Source organism: Sinocyclocheilus anshuiensis, unplaced genomic scaffold, assembly GCF_001515605.1.
Source record: "Sinocyclocheilus anshuiensis isolate Anshui unplaced genomic scaffold, SAMN03320099.WGS_v1.1 scaffold976, whole genome shotgun sequence".
Lineage (NCBI taxonomy): Eukaryota > Metazoa > Chordata > Actinopteri > Cypriniformes > Cyprinidae > Sinocyclocheilus > Sinocyclocheilus anshuiensis.
The window spans coordinates 2,668,094-2,687,573 of record NW_015552538.1 but is presented as its reverse complement, the minus strand read 5'-3'; the positions used below and the strand labels follow the sequence as shown (position 1 = coordinate 2,687,573).

Here is a 19,480-nt window from a genome sequence, read left to right as displayed (position 1 = left end):
TGATAGCTTATGTAGTCAGACAGCGCCATCTGCTGTTCTATAAAGAAAATGTTATATAATACCATAACAAATGTAAAATCATAATGATATTCACTTTAGTTGATGCTTGTACACATGTGACTAACACAACAATAATTGAGGGATGCAATTATACAGTTTCAGCCAGTTAGATTAATATTCGTGGTGGTTTACTGATGGCAGTTAGATGTATTTGGTCACAGCACCCCTAAACCGACTCAGCTGATAGCTTATGTAGTCAGACAGCCCCATCTGCTGTTCTATAAAGAAAATGTTATACTTTCTCCACGATACAATAGTTTGACGTTCACAAAGCTTAAATAAAACACTATAAACAAATGACAAAACTCTCTCTTCCTCGGGTTTTCATAATAATGTTGGGGAGTTATGTCTAAGTCTGGAACCTGGATTTGTTGAAATAAATTGTTGCGTAGGTTACACTGTCTGATGTAACTGTTGTCTGTGGAAAGACAAGGCAAATTAACAGCAATAAATAAACTATTTTTGGGGTAAAATTACAATCACATTTGGCAGCACAATAAATTAACACCTATTCTTAAATGAAAAAATAGTAATACACTATTTTTGGACTGTAACAGATGTATAATATTAACAAACATCTGCACTCACCTCATCTCTTTTATTTATGTTTGTTTTTCCTGCAGAAAAAAAAGGTATTTAAGAGAGGATGTTCAGATGAGATGATGTTTCACAATTCCTGAAGGAAAAAGGTCTTACCATATCTGTTTCGTCTTATATTACGGTATATTTCAGGACTGTTTTCTCTGTTTTCCGGTGTGCTGCTGCGCTCTACTGGAAGAAGAAGAAAGCTAGACCTTCAGAAAATTTTGGGAAAGCTTGTGAGCATAGAAGTCACCAGTATGATGCTAGGGCTTTGTGCAATTTTCAATATATGTGTGTTTAGTGATTTCAATAAAATAAAAATATCTTGCAGCTAATGGATATATGAAACTAAATATATTTATCTGATTTGAATACCTCTGTCATTCTTCATTTGGCTGATATTGATGTAGACTGGTTCAGACTCCTGAGGGTCAGAGTGCACTGAAATGATTGCAATAGCAAGAGTAAGTAGGTAAGAAAGAAATCATTCACTCTGAAAGATTATTAAAAGACAAAATAGACTATTTTGAAGAGATGAATAACTGATAGTATTTTTGTACCTGACATGCGTTTCCTGTAACAGTAATACAAGAGAGCTCCAAGCAGAATCCCAGTAAACAGAGCCAAAACACAGGATGCTATAGCCTTTGCATGTTTGTTGATTTCTGAAAGAAAATAGAGACTTTATTAGTAAGTTCAAAGTGTTAACTAACTTCATTTGTTGATTTTATTTTGTACCTGAAACATAAAGATAAGCATTTTCATGTACACTATGAGCCTATAATTTGTATTAAGGTTAAATGTACTGTATATTAATGGTTATAAATATAATGTAAATAAATCTTATTCTGAGTTAAGGAGAAAATACTGTATATTAATGGTTCAAAGATAATACCTTGGCTTGTTACAGTTGAAGTTTCTGTTGACATACATGGAGCATTTGTAGTTGTTGAGGTAAGACTGTTTGTTATGGGGGCCAGAGCTCTGAGTGTATTCTCAGTAAAAACTGCACACTGCCAGTTCATCGGGTCTGTTTCATAGCTGGATAGATTCACTGTGAGTTGTACATTTTTGTTTTTCACAGTCATAATTTGCTTTTTGACCAGAACTCCTCTGTTCCCCTCCATCCTGAGCCAGACCAGCATCACTGAACCAGTTACTTCAGACAGCTCACAGGTAAGAACCACTGACTGATTCCTCAACACACCATCAGGGGGCTCCACTGAGACTGAAATAAACAACAACATGGACAAATTTTTAAATGCACTGAACACATTTACAAAACAAGTTATTCTTTAGGTGTCTGATCAAATGTAAATGAAAAATCAATGTATTTATTACGGATTGATTGATTGATTCATTGATTGATTCATTCATTGACTTTTTGCAAACCTCTGATGGTGTGTAATATTATTGTTGTGTAGATGCCAGTTTCTGTAATACACCTATACGTCCCTCTGTAATTGAAGTTCACAGGTGAGATGTGAAAGATTAAAGCTTGACTGTTGTATGTGGCTGAAGAGCATCTCCCTGGTTTAATTGGTCCTTTTAAGTGAACTTGTCTTTCTTTTTCAAAGGCTATCAGGTCAATCTGTGAATTAGGCCTCGGCTCCCAGGTCCACTTCAAGCTGTCATATTTCCTGCTAGATTTACAGATGAGTAATACATCACTATTATTGGAGCTTTGTCTGTAAATGAGATGATTTTTATTTTTTCCATTGTGTGAATCTGGAAATGAAATAGGTAACCTGGTGAATTTCAGTGAATATATCTCTTCATTCCTATGCATATTTGTGAAAGGCAAATAAAAAGAAAAAAAACACACACACACACACACAAGAACAAACTTCTGCAGAATCCTTAATGGAAATGATTATAGATCATTAAGATGTTGGCATACAACTCAGAATTAACTTTAAAATATATATACTTACGTGAAATGACATTAAGTGTGTGAATCCTAACAGTTTCTACTCTTCCATCTTCTATCAATTTACAGTAATATTTCCCTTTATTGCATTCATCAACAGTGTGTAAGATGATGTAGGCAGAGTTGTTGTACATCAGTGTGGTGTTGGATATTTGTTCTCCGTCTTTCTCCCAGTGCAATGTGGAGGATTCATTCAGGAGAGGGAAGTCACATCGCAAAGATACATCAGATCCACGCACGACTTTGAGAGATGGAGTATTAGAACTGACTGTGAGAAACTGTATAGATTTTTCTTGTAAAACACTTTTTTTTTTAAATATACTGTTGAATACTTTTAAAATATACAGATGAGTAATACATCACTATTATTGGAGCTTTGTCTGTAAATGAGATGATTTTTATTTTTTCCATTGTGTGAATCTGGAAATGAAATAGGTAACCTGGTGAATTTCAGTGAATATATCTCTTCATTCCTATGCATATTTGTGAAAGGCAAATAAAAAGAAAAAAAACACACACACACACACACAAGAACAAACTTCTGCAGAATCCTTAATGGAAATGATTATAGATCATTAAGATGTTGGCATACAACTCAGAATTAACTTTAAAATATATATACTTACGTGAAATGACATTAAGTGTGTGAATCCTAACAGTTTCTACTCTTCCATCTTCTATCAATTTACAGTAATATTTCCCTTTATTGCATTCATCAACAGTGTGTAAGATGATGTAGGCAGAGTTGTTGTACATCAGTGTGGTGTTGGATATTTGTTCTCCGTCTTTCTCCCAGTGCAATGTGGAGGATTCATTCAGGAGAGGGAAGTCACATCGCAAAGATACATCAGATCCACGCACGACTTTGAGAGATGGAGTATTAGAACTGTGAGAAACTGTATAGATTTTTCTTGTAAAACACTTTTTTTTTTTTAAATACTGTTGAATACTTTTAAAATATTTTTGCTGCACAGAAATTCAACCAACCTTCATTTTGGGTCTGAACTGTTTGAACTGGTGGATATGCTGTGAATAACAGTTACAACAATTACAATAACAAACTGTGCAGGACAAACCAAGCTGCTAGTGCATCAGCCGAGAATCCAGCATTACCAGCATTTTCTAAAACATTTGAACAAAGAGAGGCTGCACACTTTCTAAATAAAACATTGTTTTGGATTTTCTATAGTGATTGTTAATCACTGACACAGATTACGTTTGTTACATTTGTTTTGAATAATGCAGTTACGTCTTTAAACGACACTTCATTTGAATTTGATAACAATAGAGACTGTGAAAACTACAGATTAGTGTATTATATCAATTGTTTTTATTACTTTAATTTTGTTTTACAAATAGCTTGAACATTATTAAATAATTCTACAATTTATCAATTTAGCGTAAAATCAACAAACACCAAAAGAGGGAAGAATTACACAATATCTTGACAGAATAATCTCCTTCTTGACAGAATAATCTCTTTCTTGACAGACTCACCGATAGCGTGCAATTGGGAACAAAATCCACACATCAGAATAAAGATTTTAATAGGTGTAAGCGGCATGATTCTTCTTTGTAGTGCCTCAGCTAAAGTGATGCACTCTGAAGAGTTTAAAGAAAGAACTAGCTAGCAGCTTTTACTGGGCGGTGCAATATTCAGAAATCTGCCTGTCATAGAAAACAATCAGCTTATGAATTTTAAACAAAATGTCCATGCAGAGAGAAACTGTACTAGATAAAACTAATAATTTTTTTAGTGTTATGTTAAATTACATTTAGAAGTATAAACAAATAGCTTAAAAAAATGTTATTCACAGTAAAAAAAAGTATTTTGAAATCTTCTGTTTGTACATCTATTGGTTAAATAGTTTGTCTTATTTCATTTAAATCAGGCATGTCTGAAAACAAATATTGTTTTTAGACTTGTCTTGTTTGTACATTTAGCTAATTTCCAGAGCAGGAAATGGTTTGCTAAACTGAGCTATCTTGAGGTTTCTCTCAGTCACCCAAATCTGTGATCTAAAGTGTGATCTAAACTCACAAACTAACTTTATTGAGGAGGTCTATTTTTGAAGCTCAGTCTCTTTGTAGGCACATCCACATCTAAATATTGAAATGTTCCCGTCATTGCCCATGAAAAATTATTAATTTAATTTAATGTATTGTTATTGTACAGAATTATAATCATTATAATTTATTAGACAACAAATGTCAGTACTTTAATATTAGCATTGCTACTCTCTTGTTTTTATCTACAATTCTTTCATATTTTTTGTAATTATTATTATTATTATTTATTTATTTATTTTTAGATTAATTTAAGCCATTGTCTTCATAAGGCCATTTCAAACGTGCCTGACAACATTTAATATTTAAACATAGTAACATAACTTTTTAAAGGCTTCAGTGCAAATAAGCAATGCAATAATTTTACATTTCTTTTGATGAATATCTCATGGTTTAACTTGCTTGTAATGTAAGTTTTTTCCCCCATACCAGGAAATACTGTGCTACATTTAAAACTGTTGTGTGTTATGAAACCACAGTGGGGTATCTTTCTGGCATGTGAGCATATTGATTCAAGTCTGATTACTCAGAGATAGTGTTGCATTTATGTTTTCTAATGCAAATGAACCCCAAAGAATCATTGCATACAGATAGTATGCAGATACACCCGTACAATCTCACTAGAGCATAAAACAAGAATTATCAGTCTTAATTCATTCATAATATACCAAAATAATTAATGAGTAGCTTGCTATTATTAATAACATATTAATTTGATTATTTAAATTCCATCCAGTAATATATAAAAAATAAATACAAAGTTTTAAATTTATTTATTTAGCAGACCTTTTATCCAAAGCAACTTACAAATGAGAAATACAACAAGTGATTCACCACATAAAGAGGCAATAAACTCAAATGCTAATACAAAGTTTAAAGGTGATGATACACAGGGTAACATTTAGCAATGTTGTTGTCAACAGGCAAAAATCTTCTATCTATTTTGAAATCTTCTCTTTGAACATGTTTTGGTTGAAACAGCTCTGATAACCCCATTTTAGGTCATCTTAATAAAGCATGCTGAAAACAAATGTTATTTTTAGACTGGTCTGGTGTGCACATTTAGCTAATTTCCGGAGCAGGAAATGCTAAACTGAGCTATCTTGAGGTTTCTCTCAGGCACACAAGTATGTGATCTAGAGTGTGATCTAAACTCACAACCTCAACAGCTTCATTGAGGAAGTCTATTTTTGAAACTACAAAAAAATAATTATAATAATTTTAGTATGAGCTACAGCACTACTATCTTGCTTGCTCTGAGTTTTATAAAGCATTAGTCTTTGTAAAGCTATGCTATAAAAAAAAAATCTGTAAAGGGCACAATATACTATTTATTCAAATAAATTTTCCGTATTTGTCTTTTACAGGTGTTTTAGGGTTAATGGAAATGTCCGTGAAATTACTGGATAATGTCCTGACAGAAAATTACAAGTAGGCTACTTTTTTTTACAGTGTACTTTGGAACTACATGTATAGTGAAAAGTGCTATAAATAATGCAAATACACTACCTTTTTTTTTTTTTTTTTGGTTTTTGGAAGAAGTAATTTGATCAAAAATACAGTAAAACAGTCAGTATTATGAAATATTATTTAATACAGAAAATTAAATGAATCTTTTCTATTTGAATATATTTTGAAATGTAATTCATTCCTGTGATGCCAAACGTGAATTTTCAGCATCCATTTCTCCAGTTTTCAATGTCACGTGATTAATTAATATTTTTTTCAAGATGCTTTGTTGAATAAAAAGTGTAGCAGGACTACATTTATTTCAAATATGAATCTTCTGCAAGATTATTTCTTTACTGTGATTTTTGATCAATTTATATGTGTAGTTGCTAGATAAAAGTATTAATTACTTTTAAAAAGTGGTAGTGTAAATTTAATTGAACTGACCTGTTGTGACAACCATTTCTGGACATTAAACAGCCTTCTTTAGGCTTTTCAGGAAAACGTAAGTAAAAATATATATAATGTAAAAGATAACATGAAAACATATTTTTATTTATTTATTTGTTATTTATTTCCAGTGGAAGTATTATTTCATAAATTGCATGAAAGTAGAATAGAATTGAACCAGAACAAAATGTAATGAAGAAGAAGAAGAAGAAGAAGCAATGTCAACTTTGAACTAGGTGTTTGAAATTAATGTTAATGTTTGTGTTCTTTGTGCTGGTCTGAGGTGATTGTAATTAGACAAGAGGTATAAGAAACATTTATTGTTATTATTATTATTATTGTTAAATTTCTTTAAGCCTAAATTGGCAATACAAATTACTTTCTATAGGTTTCAGTGTACATAGGCTATTAGGTAATTTTCACATTTCTTTTTAAGAATATTTATTTTTTCTTTATTTTTTTTTTATTTCTGACTTTTGGTTAGTTTAAACATTAGTTCCAAAGCGTAATCATCTTAGCTTCTTCTACATTTAACACAGTTGTGTGTCATGAAACCACATTGATACATCTTTCTGGTATGTGAGCATATTGATCTGAATATACTCGTGTTGGTGTAGCATTTGTGTTTTCAATGCAAGTGAAACCCAAAGACCCCTTGCTTACAGACGGAGCACACATTGTACTTGAGCACAGTAAGTCATTAGTCTATTGCTTTAGTATAGCAAAATAATGAACGAGCATGCTTTTATTAATACAAAATTCACTCAGTTTTTTTCAACTGCTTACACACATTTTCAAAACTTTACACACAAATCCAAGAATTGCCCACACAAAATGCAAAATGCCTCACATCTCTTGCAAAATGAAGCACTGCATTCAACATATCACAAACACGTCTCAAAAGCAAACATTTGCAAACACCTTTGCCACAATTTTTGTGTGTTACATAGAGAATTGTGTGTTGTGTTTTGCAAAAAGTGTTTTATGAAATTGAAAACTGAGTCAAAGGCTGAGAATTAGTGTATGGTTTTGCAGACTTGGTGTGTGGTTCTGGTGTTTGAGTGTCAGGTTTCAAAAATTGTGTTAGAAGTAAAGATTTTCTATGTAAGCAGTTGAAAAAAAAAACAGTAAACCAATGTCATGATTACACAGTGACAAATGTATTAGTATTAGCTATAGAACTTTTAGATGTACAGTGCCTTGCGAAAGTATTCATGTTTTATGTTGCAGCCTTATGTTAAACTGCTTTAAATTACTATTTTCCCACATCAATCTACACTCCATACACCATAATGACAAAGCACAAAACAGGTTTGTAACAACTTTGCTAATTTATTAGAAATAAAAAACTGAAATGATTCCATTGCATAAGTATTCATACCCTTATCTGTGACACTTTAGAAAAGTTAAATTAAACCAGAGTGAACAAATATTTAGTTGAGTTTCTCTATTACAAAAATTGATGAAAGATTATAATTATTATTTAGTGATAGGGTTAATCAATTACATCAGTCACAAACATAATTCTTACTTATATATTAAATAATAATATGATACATTTTGTAGTTATCTGACTAGATTTACATAAACGCAATCATGTCACAAGAGAATATCCTTGTTAAATGGTTAAGAAAAGTCCAAATATCCTATTTCACTAACTGATAATTTTCTGGACAAATTCAACTCATTCAACAATAAAATAAAGCAAAATTATGAAAATATAGCTATATTGTTTTTATTAGGTTCAGATCGGTAACACTCACCTTCTTGAGATTTGAAACAAAACCCACTTCTTAACATTATTATAAAAATAAAGATGATATGCACGGTGTTGTGTTCAGTCTTATTTCTGAGAGGATGATGAAGTATCACTCTTGTCATGCAGAAAAAGTGGAAATGAAAGACAAGTGTTTTAGAAATTGACTCGAAATTAGACCAAACAGCTGGTACAAACAAATGTGGTAGCATGTTGCAGCAGGATGGTCTTGAAATATGTTGTGGTAATGATGTGCATAGTTAGCCTTCATAAAATGTTATAATAAAATAGTTTTTGAATGACTTGAGCAACTACTCCATGACTGTCCTGTTATGCACTGTAAGTGTGCTATTTGTTGTTGTTGTTGGGTTTTTTTTTGTCATTGTTCTTCAATGTAATCTCAACTTTTATTATTACATTTTAGATATTAAAATAAACAAAATAATACTAGCATTTTATAGACAAGTTGGTTCAGCTGAGCTATTTAAAGCATACCATTGAATAAATTGTCACCGCTTGATGACTGCTGCCCTCTTCTGGTAATGTTTTAGTAAACAATTTTTCAAAGAGCACCTCTGGAGCTGCAGCTGGAAATGGTATTGCTTACACAGTTCAAAAAAGAAGAAAACATTCTTTACAATACTTATTCTATGATAGATATTCCTTTGTGTGTATTCCTTTGTCTACGCACACACACAATTGTAACTCGTTCAATATGACAATTGTGACTATAGCATATTATTTGTTAACCTTTTTCAGTTTTAACTAGGCTACATTTAGCCAAATTGTTTCAGTAGCGCCAAGTGCCCGAACGAAAATCACTGCAAAACTACAAAACCTATGCCAATAACGTATTTACTGTATATTATTTAATATGTGAAAAGATAATAATAAGCTATTATCTCATATAATGTTTAATGGTAAACACATGCTTCTCAGAAAGGAAAGCCCCATCAGCTGGCTGTGGCATATTCTATAATAGATATTCCTTTGTGTGTATTCCTTTGTCTACGCACACACACAATTGTAACTCGTTCAAAATGACAATTGTGACAATAGCCTATTATTTTTAACCTTTTTCAGTTTTAACTAGGCTACATTTAGCCAAATTGTTTCAGTAGCGCCTAGTGCACGAACGAAAAGCCCATTCTCGCGATACTGATTCTGATACTGGAGAAAGTAAATATCAAATATGGCGATGTCCGTAGGCCTACCACTGCAAGGTTTCATTACAATTTACATGATGTTATTTTAATAAATGAGTTCAGCTGAGGCCCGATTTCTTTCTTCAAATCCGATTTAACGGACAGCAGCTTTGAATGTTTTTATTCTGTTTTTATTCAGCACTGTATTTTCGTTATCAAGCACAGACAACAAACTGAGCAGCAGAGACCACCGAACGACACGCAGCTCACTTCTCCGTCCCTGTGAGTGAGTTACCATGAAAACACACGCACACTGTATGACCTGACACATGTTTTATATCTTTATTTATATTTTTAAAACACGCTCTCTTTTACGCCTTTAGATAATAGGCCTACTTCATTAAAAACGGCACCAAATGCAAACTGTACATTTTCGAGCTTTTTATCATTAGTAAACTCCGGCACACGTTTTGATTTAGATTTTCAGTGTTTGATTCATGTACAAGAATACAAATTCGCGGAAATGACTCGTATAGTAAAGTCACAGTAGGCCTAGTAGCATTTGCTATTTTGTTGCCTCCAAAATAGTACAGTCACTGGTTTGTCCTGCCTCTTGTCTGTGTTTGTAATGTCCGGTAATGATTAACTCTTTTATCAGTAGATGTGCAGAAATTTCCTCTGAAGATTCGCTCTGAAGTCACAGTAAAGATGACGGAAAGAATGTTTGAAGAGAAACAGCATGCCTCCCTCTATCAAAAATATCGATTTGATCCACCAGATGAGCTGACGGAGCTTATTCTCCAGTATCTGGACAAAAAGGTAAGACCTGTCGTGTTACTAGTGTAGGCTATGTTTTGAGCGCAACAATCTGACATGTTCGTCCAAGGTGTCGTGTTTGTGCACGACAGCTGAATCACTGCATGTTTGTTTGATAACTGTGAGACCCTTCCAATATGGAGCACATACATTATAAAACCATTTTAATATTATTGTGATAATAATGACAATAAACTTTAATAAGAACATACTAATGCGGTTATAGTTATATTTATAGGCTACTACTAATAAGAAATATAGAAATATAAATTAATAGTACAATATAATGTTAATTTTGATTGTATAAGATAGCACTGTGGGGTTTATTAGCATTTTACCATGTCTAATATATCATGGTAACACTATGGTACTGTTTCTAAGTTACCACCAGAGGCCAGTCATAAGTGCAAATATGGCAAACTCATAACTTAACACCTCTGAAGTCACACAAAAGGAACTGATGTTACAAAACCTATGCCAATAACGTATTTACTGTATATTATTTAATATGTGAAAAAATAATAATAAGCTATTATCTCATAATGTTTAATGGTAAACACTTGCTTCTCAGAAAGGAAAGCCCCATCAGCTGGCTGTGGATTTGGGCTGTGGAACGGGGCAGACCTCTCGTCCCCTGACGGCATATTTTGAGCAGGTTGTGGGCATTGATGTCAGTAAATCTCAGGTGGAGCAGGCGAGAGCAGTGCCAGGGTTCCCTAACCTCAGCTACAGGTCAGTAATGCATGGTTCTGCCCTTCCTTAAAAAAAAAAAAAAACATTCTTGTTCCATGGACTATTTGATCTGATAATGTAAAAGATATGGAACAATGTACCATTACCTATGTATAAGTTTAAAGACCAGATTAGGTTTTTTGAGACACAACATTGTGCAGTAAAGTGCTAAAAGATTACTGTGGTCTCGTCCCTATCATGTTTATCATTAAATGACAGAGTAGGCACAGCAGAGGAGCTGCCATTCCCAGATGGCTCAGTGGACCTGCTGACGGCTGCGTCTGCAGCTCATTGGTTTGATGCTGAACATTTCATAAAGGAGGCTACACGTGTCCTGAAGCCACGTGGCTGCTTGGCTCTCTTTGGCTATGGAGACAATGTGAAAATACACTATGAATCCTGTGGTGATCAACTTAATAACATATATATATATCTCAATGAAACAAGAGTATCTAGAGAGCAGGTTTAGTAAATTGGCACTGTTTAATATGTAAATGCCAAAGCTTCAGCTTACTGAATACATGTTTAGCAACTTTAACTTTTGCCAGCCATTTCACTAAAGGTTAATATGCTCATAATAACTGCTAATTGCACGCTTGTATAATTTATCCTGCTAGGTAAAGCAAATACTGCTGCCTTATACAAGCAGTAAGGTAACTGGGGCCAACAGCAAGCTAAAGGACTTATTTGAAGCCATACCCTACCCAGATAAAGAGAGGTAAAGCAGAGCACAGCACTCACTGTAATGAATAATTAACCATCTGTGTCAATGAGCCTCTACACAAATCTGCTTGTCACATTTTCTTTCTTTTGTATAGGTACATTTGTGTGTAAATAAAACTTGTTGATTATACATTATTTAAAAAAAAAAAAAAAAATTCTAAAGCATTATATTTTACATGTTTTGTTTTAAATAATGTCATCACTGACATGAGTTGCAGTTGTAGATTCTAACAATTTTTTAATAATCTTCTGTCTTTGTAAGGATTGAAATAATTCCAATAAAGCAGCAGCTGAGCATCAAGAATGTAATTGGTTTTATTGAGACATTCTCCATGTACCAAGCCTATCTGAGAGCCGATCCAAGCGCTGCAACCACGCTGCTGGAGAGAACAACATCACGGTAATTACTTCTTTCTGAGAAATTTCAACACTTCAGGCACTTTTACTGTCATGCAACGTTGATTGTATAACACAAAATTAGACTGCATGTTTCTTATTAAAGGAAATTTGCTTTCTGCCCTTTATAGATCATGTTGTTTTTCTTGTCACTTATTCTGTTCCAGTATTCTAGAGGAGATGAAAGTGTCATCAACAGAGGCCAAAGTGAACTTTATAATGGAGTACTTCTGTGTGCTTGCATGTAAACCTGAGTGACACATGAGCCACCTCACCTGTACTATCATCCCAGGTGTTTAGCTACTGTAGTTCCTACAAAAGGTTTAATCTTACTTTCTTAATCAAGTTGTTAGCAAATGTGTGGTCTTACAAACACTATTTTTTTTTATATAATTACACATGAAAAATTCTGAAAATATAAACCACTTAGTATTTGCACTATGCATTATGATGTTGCACAATGTTAATTAGAATTCATTTCCTCTACAACATGCAGGCATTGATGTAATGTTGTTTAAAATAACAATAAAATCAATGTTTATTTGTTTTTTGTTTTTGCAGTTGTGTAGTTTGTTCACATGAATAGTAAAAAAATTCCCTGCATGTCACGGAAATGTTTACTCTATCTGGGTGTTGTAAAAATGTAAATTAATCTTTCTTAACATCCACACTTTACATTCACATACACCTTTTATTCCATAAGCGTGTTGTTCTTTAGCAGTATCAACATCTACAGATTATGCCTTTCTATACTTTTATTTTTTTCATGTACTCTCTTTTAATTTTGTAAGGTATATCCATTTTCATTAACCTTTCTGCTTACGTCACTTCTTTCACAAAAGATCTCATGATTCTAAACTAAACAGAGATGTCTTTCAAAATCACGCTAACATTGAAACCACAATTTTCCATGCCCTGATATCACTGTGAATGTTTTATTCAGCATGACATCTGGTTAGCCCGGAAACCTTTGATCCCTTTCCGGTCATTGAGATGTTTATTAATTTTGAAAGAACTTTTAGTCCTGAGTGAATGTGAAAAATCTCTGTGTGAGGCTCAAGTAATCATTAGCAAACTGGGCACATAACGGTTGCCTCAAAAAAAAAATTTAAACAGCTTTGCGCTATTTGCATGGTTGATACTGTCTCTCAGTGTGGGAAGAAAGAAGCAAAGCCTGAAACCTAAGATGACTCCTCCCCTTTACATCCTAATTTGATTTCCTCGGGCTAGTATGCTGACTGTTTAAATCCCTGCAGCTTTCTGACTTGTACAGCTGTCAAAAATGGCTGTACGTTTGTTTGAAGATAGAGAACATGCAAACTCATACTGGAAGTACCGAATTTCTCCTTCTGAAGAGCTCATTGACAAGGTTCTACAGTTCCACAGGAGTAATGTAAGACTTTTATAACGGTTTGTTGTTTTTTTATTCATCAGTCTGCCATCTGTGTCATTTCATTTACAATTGCATATATTGCTTACTGCATTTTCTCAGAAAAATTCAGCCAATGACCTGGCAATAGATGTTGGCTGTGGGTCAGGGCAGGGAACGTTGCTCCTAGCACCACATTTTACTCGTGTGGTCGGGACAGACATCAGTCCTGCTCAACTGGAGATGGGGAGGAAACATGTTAACGTTTCAAACATCTCTTACAGGTAGGCAAACCTGAATTGGATGTTACTGCATGTGTGACAGCTTTACTTTGTGTAAACCTCCTGTCATGTTTACCTTCCATCATCCAGACAGTATACAATCATTAACACATAGCACTCACATTTAGCAACAGTTTAACTACAAAATTAAGTGTTAATCTGAAAAGTTGTGCAACTGAGTATTATGGCATTATGGTATATTCATTATGGAACTGGGCCATTATGGCATTTCTGTCACAATAGACATCTCTGTCACCCCTGCATATGCACACCATATCAAACTAATCAAGCACAAAGATTTGTTCATAGAGTTTTGTTTTTCATATGAATTAAATTTCATTCATTTATTCCTTTATTCCAGAAACATTTATTCAAAGTGACTTACAAATGATCTGCATGACTGTTGTCGTGATTCAGCAGGTAGAATCTGCTAACTTTTTCCCATTTTCTGAGCTGATTTTGGGGGGACAATCTGCAGATTTACACAAAGAAAAAAAAAGTGTTACATGGAATGAAAGTATTTGTCCGAAATTTATCTTGATGTTCTAAAATAACTAAAACTGAAATAAAATGTGATAGCTATGTAGACATTTAAAAACAACAAAACTAATAAAAACAACAAAAACAAACAAAATTACTAAAACTTTACCTAAAATGAAAATGACAGCAGAAATAATTCAACAGAAATATAATAGTACATGAATGGTACTAAAATAACATTGCTTTACAATAAGGTGTCAGTGTAGGATGTGTACGATGGGGGATGGGGGGTGGTTATGGGGGGGCCATCTTTTGAAAATCTGCTTAAGGCCCCTAAAATGCTAGGGCCAGCCCTGCTGACATTTCAATGCTTGCCAGCTGTCTAAACATCTGTGTGTGTCACATAATCTATGAGAACATTTTAGAATTGGAAAAAAATTGGAAAATTATCAAAAATATCGAAATTTCTGAATAAATGAACTTTTCAACGACATTCTAATTTATTGAGATGCACCTATATATGACCCATAAGTCATAATATTAAATCATTTACTCAACAAACATTACTCACAGCATTTAACAGTACTAGACTGATTAAACTTATAGTTCACTGTTTGTTCAGCAAATAGTTCATGAAACATGACATGTTTTTGACATAAAATAAACAAAAATTCTGTTACATGTGCATATACATCTGTCTCATTACAGTATTATGCAGCCCTGCAGCCTTTCCGGAGCCCTTACCTAGGTTCCAGCCCCTTTGAACTTTACAAGAAAACATATGACTCTCTCCAGTATCCAGTCAAAGAATGGTAATGTAGTTGTATACAAACTAGCTGTTAAAATATTAAATTTATAGATAATTAAGTAGGTCAAGACAGTTCAAAGTGCAATCAGTCTTAGGTTTAGAAACTGAAGAAGGTTTTATTAGGCTATGTTTAAGTAGCATTTGTTATATTGCGACTATAACCACAGTTATTGCCACATAACAAGGGCTCATTATGCCTTGAGCACCTTTTATGTAATGGATGCTACATTATAAAATAAGAAGGATTTCAATTTGAACATTTAAATGTAATTTTATTCATTAAGTGGCCCTGGCATAACAGAGTGTTGCTATCTCGGATAAAAAAAATGCTGTTACTTTATTGTTGTTTATAACATGGCTGGAATGTTGCATTGACCAGTCAGAAGCCGGACTGCAACTGTGTTTTGTCTCTAGGCAGGACATTTTTTGGGTGAGGAAGCCCGTCCACGTCTCTGGCTACATCGGCATGGTGGAGTCTTTCTCCACTTTCCAGACATTCTTAAAAAAAATATCCAGAAGAGGCCAGATGACTCTCACAGGACATTGAACAAAGGTATTAGACTTAGAGTTCTCTTATGTAATTTCTGTGTAATATATAGGCTTCTCCTGTGTGTATCACATCATCTCTCTCTCTCTCTTTTTCTCACACACCATTTTTCCTGTCAAGACTGTTGCGTGCAATGGGCGTGACATCCTCGGAGACAGAAGTTATCATGGAAGTTAAATACTTCTATTTTATAGCCTACAAGCCGGCAAATGACTGAGTCAAATATTGTCATCAATGGAAAGCTTATGATGTAAAATCTCAATTTCAAAAAATTGACCCTTATGACTGGTTTTGTGGTCCACGGTTGGTCACATATTCGAGAATGATCAACTGAGTTTCTAAATTCCATAACCACCAGGTTTCATAACCATCAAATAAAAAGTTTCCATACACATGAGATCGTAATCCTTATTTTCAAAATTAAATGAACAAATTTAATTTTAGTTAAACTTGATTTTTTTTCGATTTAGGTTATTTAGTTAAAAATCCAAATCATTGCAGAAGGTTCAGGTCATTGTCTCTGTGCATAAATTGCAGCCTATATTAAATGTTTGTCTGAATAAATGAACAGACGCAGACAAGAACCGTCTTTCACTGACCCGCGTACAAAGAAGCGATCATTTCAAAGTGTATTTGAAGGAGCGTCCACCAGGGTGCAGTGTTGACTCGATCATACAGCAGTACCTGCGACTGCGAGAGAGAAGAGAAGCAGGTCTACCAAACATCCACGCAGCTGCCTGTGATGACACGACCCAGCAATTCCACGGTACAGTGATTTAACACAGGCACGGCTTCAAAACACAAACAGAAACAACGGAAACTGAGAGTGACTTTTCTGTGTACACTTCAAAATGTTTACCGCAATTCTCTGAAACAATCCAGCGCTTGCTTGAACCACTGGTATGTTTTTTAGCTGTGAGGTTTTAAATCATGCTTATTTCTCTTTTTATCTACAAATGTCTTTAAGAGTAATTATCATGGTTCTCTTTTTGGGTAGGCCTACAAGCAGGACCATATATTGTAATAAAATGTGTTAGTGGTTTGGCATTGTGTGTCTCTGATAATGCACAAATAGCCAAAGGGTGAATGGATAACAGGATCTGTGTGTTCAAATCGCTTACCTAGAAAAGTCATGCACATCAAATGACAGATGAGACAGTGAATGTAACAGAATATAGTGCCTATGCTCATATGTGAGGCAGTTGATAGGCTACACTACACAAACAGTTGACTTATTCTCAGTGTTGGGAAGGTTACTTTGAAAATGTAATAGGTTACAGATTACAAGTTACCCTGTTTAAAATGTAATAGTAGTGTAACTTTTTTAATTACTTTATTAAAGTAATGTAATTGATTACTTTTGCACTCCACACTGTAAAATCCAATAGTTTACCTTACTTAGATATAATTAGTTATCTTTACTTAGTTGTTATACTTACTCGGTTTTATTAAGTAACAGCTAATTTTAAGGCGAATAAAACAACTTACTTGCTGCAATGAGTAACTCTTACTTAAAATATTCAAGTAGCCACAACAAAACCGATGACATTAATACACCAGTGGGAGGCAGCAGTGCGCTAATGTGTTGCTAATGTGCAACAAAACAACAGAAGAAGAAATACGGAAGGTTAGAGAGCATGCGCAACAAGCAACTTTTTTTTTATTTTTTTTTTAATTTGAGCGCCGAATTTGCTGAGACTACTTGCATTTTTACCACTGGACAAAGACTGATTACTTCTATACAATAATAATAATAAGGTAAGTTTCAAAAAATAATTGTCAATGTATCTTTCTGTGTGCTGCTAATTTTAACTGACTAACCTTGTCAGCGGTGTTAGCTAACAGATACCAAAGATATTTGCTATTCTGCTGTTAGAAAAAAGACTGTACAAATACAGAACTTGTGGCATATTTTGGCGAATTTAAGACTTTTTTAACTTTTCAAACTGAAACATTTGTAGCTAGTTAAAAAATGAAAAGTCAGAGGTACAATTCAAGAACATGCCAAAAGTCCTCAAGATGAGCTCACAGTAGGTTTTAAAGTCAATCTTTATGTGCCACTGATAATTAATTGTTTACTGTAATCTTTTGCAGTGTTAACACTATAATTTTATAACACTGAGGCTTTGGTCACTTAAGTTATTTTTAAGTTAACCATGTTATTAATATTTTTAATACATCACAATCATAGTCATCACGTGATCACACATTTAAGGTTTAAACTGAATGAGCTCTTTGTCTTGCAGTAATTATTGCTTTGCTGTAGTAACACTTACTACTGTAATACAGAGGAAATGCTGCTTTTCAATTGCTTTTATGACTGAGGCCTCAAGTAGATATGTATAGAAGTTTTCTTTCTTTCTTGTAAAGTATGCAAATATCAAGGAATGAATGTGTCTGTAATCTACAATTCACAACAATAGTGGAACTTGCCTTTAACTGAAGAGTTATTTGTCATATTTAGGACAAGTGCTTGTGGCAGCTGTCTTCTCTGAACACACGTTTCGGCCTCAGTACACTGAAGGTAAGGTATTTCATGTTTAATCTCTTATACAGCAGTAGAGCAGTTTTTGACTCAATCATATGCTACACTTTATTTACAATTTCAAATAATTTCTTGCGGATGAAGTACACATGTAGCCACTGTATTTATTTTCTTTTTTTCACAGATCTAAGAAAACACTTCACACCCTACAACCCCTAAAAATGTATGTTGCTACCTTAAATGTTTTCAATATTTTTTATTATATTTAATAATAATATTTAAAATAAACCATGTCATTGACTTCTTTATTGACACTTTGACAAACATATTTGTACTGTAATTTTTGAATGTCTTAAACTTGTTTTTCTTTTTTTACTTCTAGAACCCAGATTTGACAGCAGTGCACACCCATCTGAGGCCGACCTGTTTTACTTCATGATCACCCCAGATACTTCTACAACTAACCCGCTTTGTAAGTTCTCATATTAGCTACACCTTAAAGAAGCACATCATTTTGGGAAAATTTCCTGTGTATTTGCTGGTAAATTACTGAGATACTTTTATAAAGATTAATGTTGATTATATACCTAGTTCAACAAAAAATGAAAATGATGCCACTTAATCTCCCTCCTGTCATTCCATCCCATAAAAAAGTGTGCATCTTCAAGACATGAATGACGATATTAACCCCAAAACTCTGACACCCAAGAAACCATAAAATAAATCCATAGGAATGGAGCCGTGTAATCTACTTTTGGGCCAAACTGTTATTTCCACTTGAACTTGGTTAGGTCTGACACTGAAGCGTCCGAATACACAGTGACCCATCACACTCCACATTTTAATCCATTGTGAAATATTTTCATCCTGACTGAGCCGATGGACCTGAGCTTTTGAATCATCTGCCACTTCACACACACAGGATCTGAGACCTGGGCTCAACTCTCCTGTAGCTCTCGCATACTAAATGTGAGCTCTAGTTTCTCATATCAGTGTGAAAAGAGGCTAAGTACACTTTTTGCAACACTAAAATGATGAACCGTACTAAACATATGCAACAACATGGTAAACAGGTTTTTAAAAGGACAAACAGAAATTCGTTATCAAAGAGCACTTGCAGCATTTTGTTAGATAGAAAATGCTTTCATTAAACTAAGGCGATATTTGTGTGGCTCAGTTTGATTTTGAACATGGCTTTTTAATGGGATTCCGATTTCAAATGAAGCTTATCTACACAGCATTCCCTATATATGGCATACACCTTTTAATAAAAGGGGTCCTATTATGCTCTTTTACAAAGTCTTGATTTTGTTTTGGGGGTGTACTAGAACAGGCTCTCATACTCGGTTGTTCGAAAAACACATTATTTTTCACATATTTTACATTATTACAACACCTCTCTCC

The 19,480-nt window shown here is 33.8% G+C and overlaps 2 protein-coding genes and 2 long non-coding RNA genes across 4 annotated transcripts; 3 read left to right on the top strand and 1 right to left on the bottom strand.

Moving 5' to 3' along the window:
* Window positions 1–317: 317 nt before the first annotated feature.
* On the bottom strand, window positions 318–4,207 carry LOC107663829 (uncharacterized). The gene is made up of 10 exons (XM_016454179.1): window positions 4,070–4,207; window positions 3,560–3,598; window positions 3,199–3,468; window positions 2,035–2,370; window positions 1,536–1,870; window positions 1,203–1,299; window positions 1,018–1,083; window positions 757–831; window positions 649–677; window positions 318–478 (listed from the first exon to the last, which is right to left on the bottom strand). The coding sequence occupies exons 1-10, from the start codon at window positions 4,134–4,136 to the stop codon at window positions 410–412; spliced, it is 1,383 nt and encodes a 460-aa protein (XP_016309665.1). The 5' UTR covers window positions 4,137–4,207; the 3' UTR covers window positions 318–409.
* A 5,247-nt stretch (window positions 4,208–9,454) lies between these two features.
* LOC107663909 (putative methyltransferase DDB_G0268948) lies at window positions 9,455–12,622 on the top strand. The gene is made up of 7 exons (XM_016454310.1): window positions 9,455–9,725; window positions 10,101–10,258; window positions 10,827–10,987; window positions 11,207–11,415; window positions 11,603–11,705; window positions 11,973–12,110; window positions 12,274–12,622. The coding sequence occupies exons 2-7, from the start codon at window positions 10,148–10,150 to the stop codon at window positions 12,362–12,364; spliced, it is 813 nt and encodes a 270-aa protein (XP_016309796.1). The 5' UTR covers window positions 9,455–9,725; window positions 10,101–10,147; the 3' UTR covers window positions 12,365–12,622.
* A 2,326-nt stretch (window positions 12,623–14,948) lies between these two features.
* Window positions 14,949–15,972, top strand: LOC107663911 (uncharacterized). The gene is made up of 3 exons (XR_001631401.1): window positions 14,949–15,048; window positions 15,459–15,597; window positions 15,712–15,972. It is a non-coding gene; the product is annotated as an uncharacterized LOC107663911 (long non-coding RNA).
* A 2,101-nt stretch (window positions 15,973–18,073) lies between these two features.
* On the top strand, window positions 18,074–18,808 carry LOC107663910 (uncharacterized). Its single transcript, XR_001631400.1, has 4 exons — window positions 18,074–18,115; window positions 18,261–18,299; window positions 18,459–18,548; window positions 18,731–18,808. It is a non-coding gene; the product is annotated as an uncharacterized LOC107663910 (long non-coding RNA).
* Window positions 18,809–19,480: the final 672 nt, after the last annotated feature.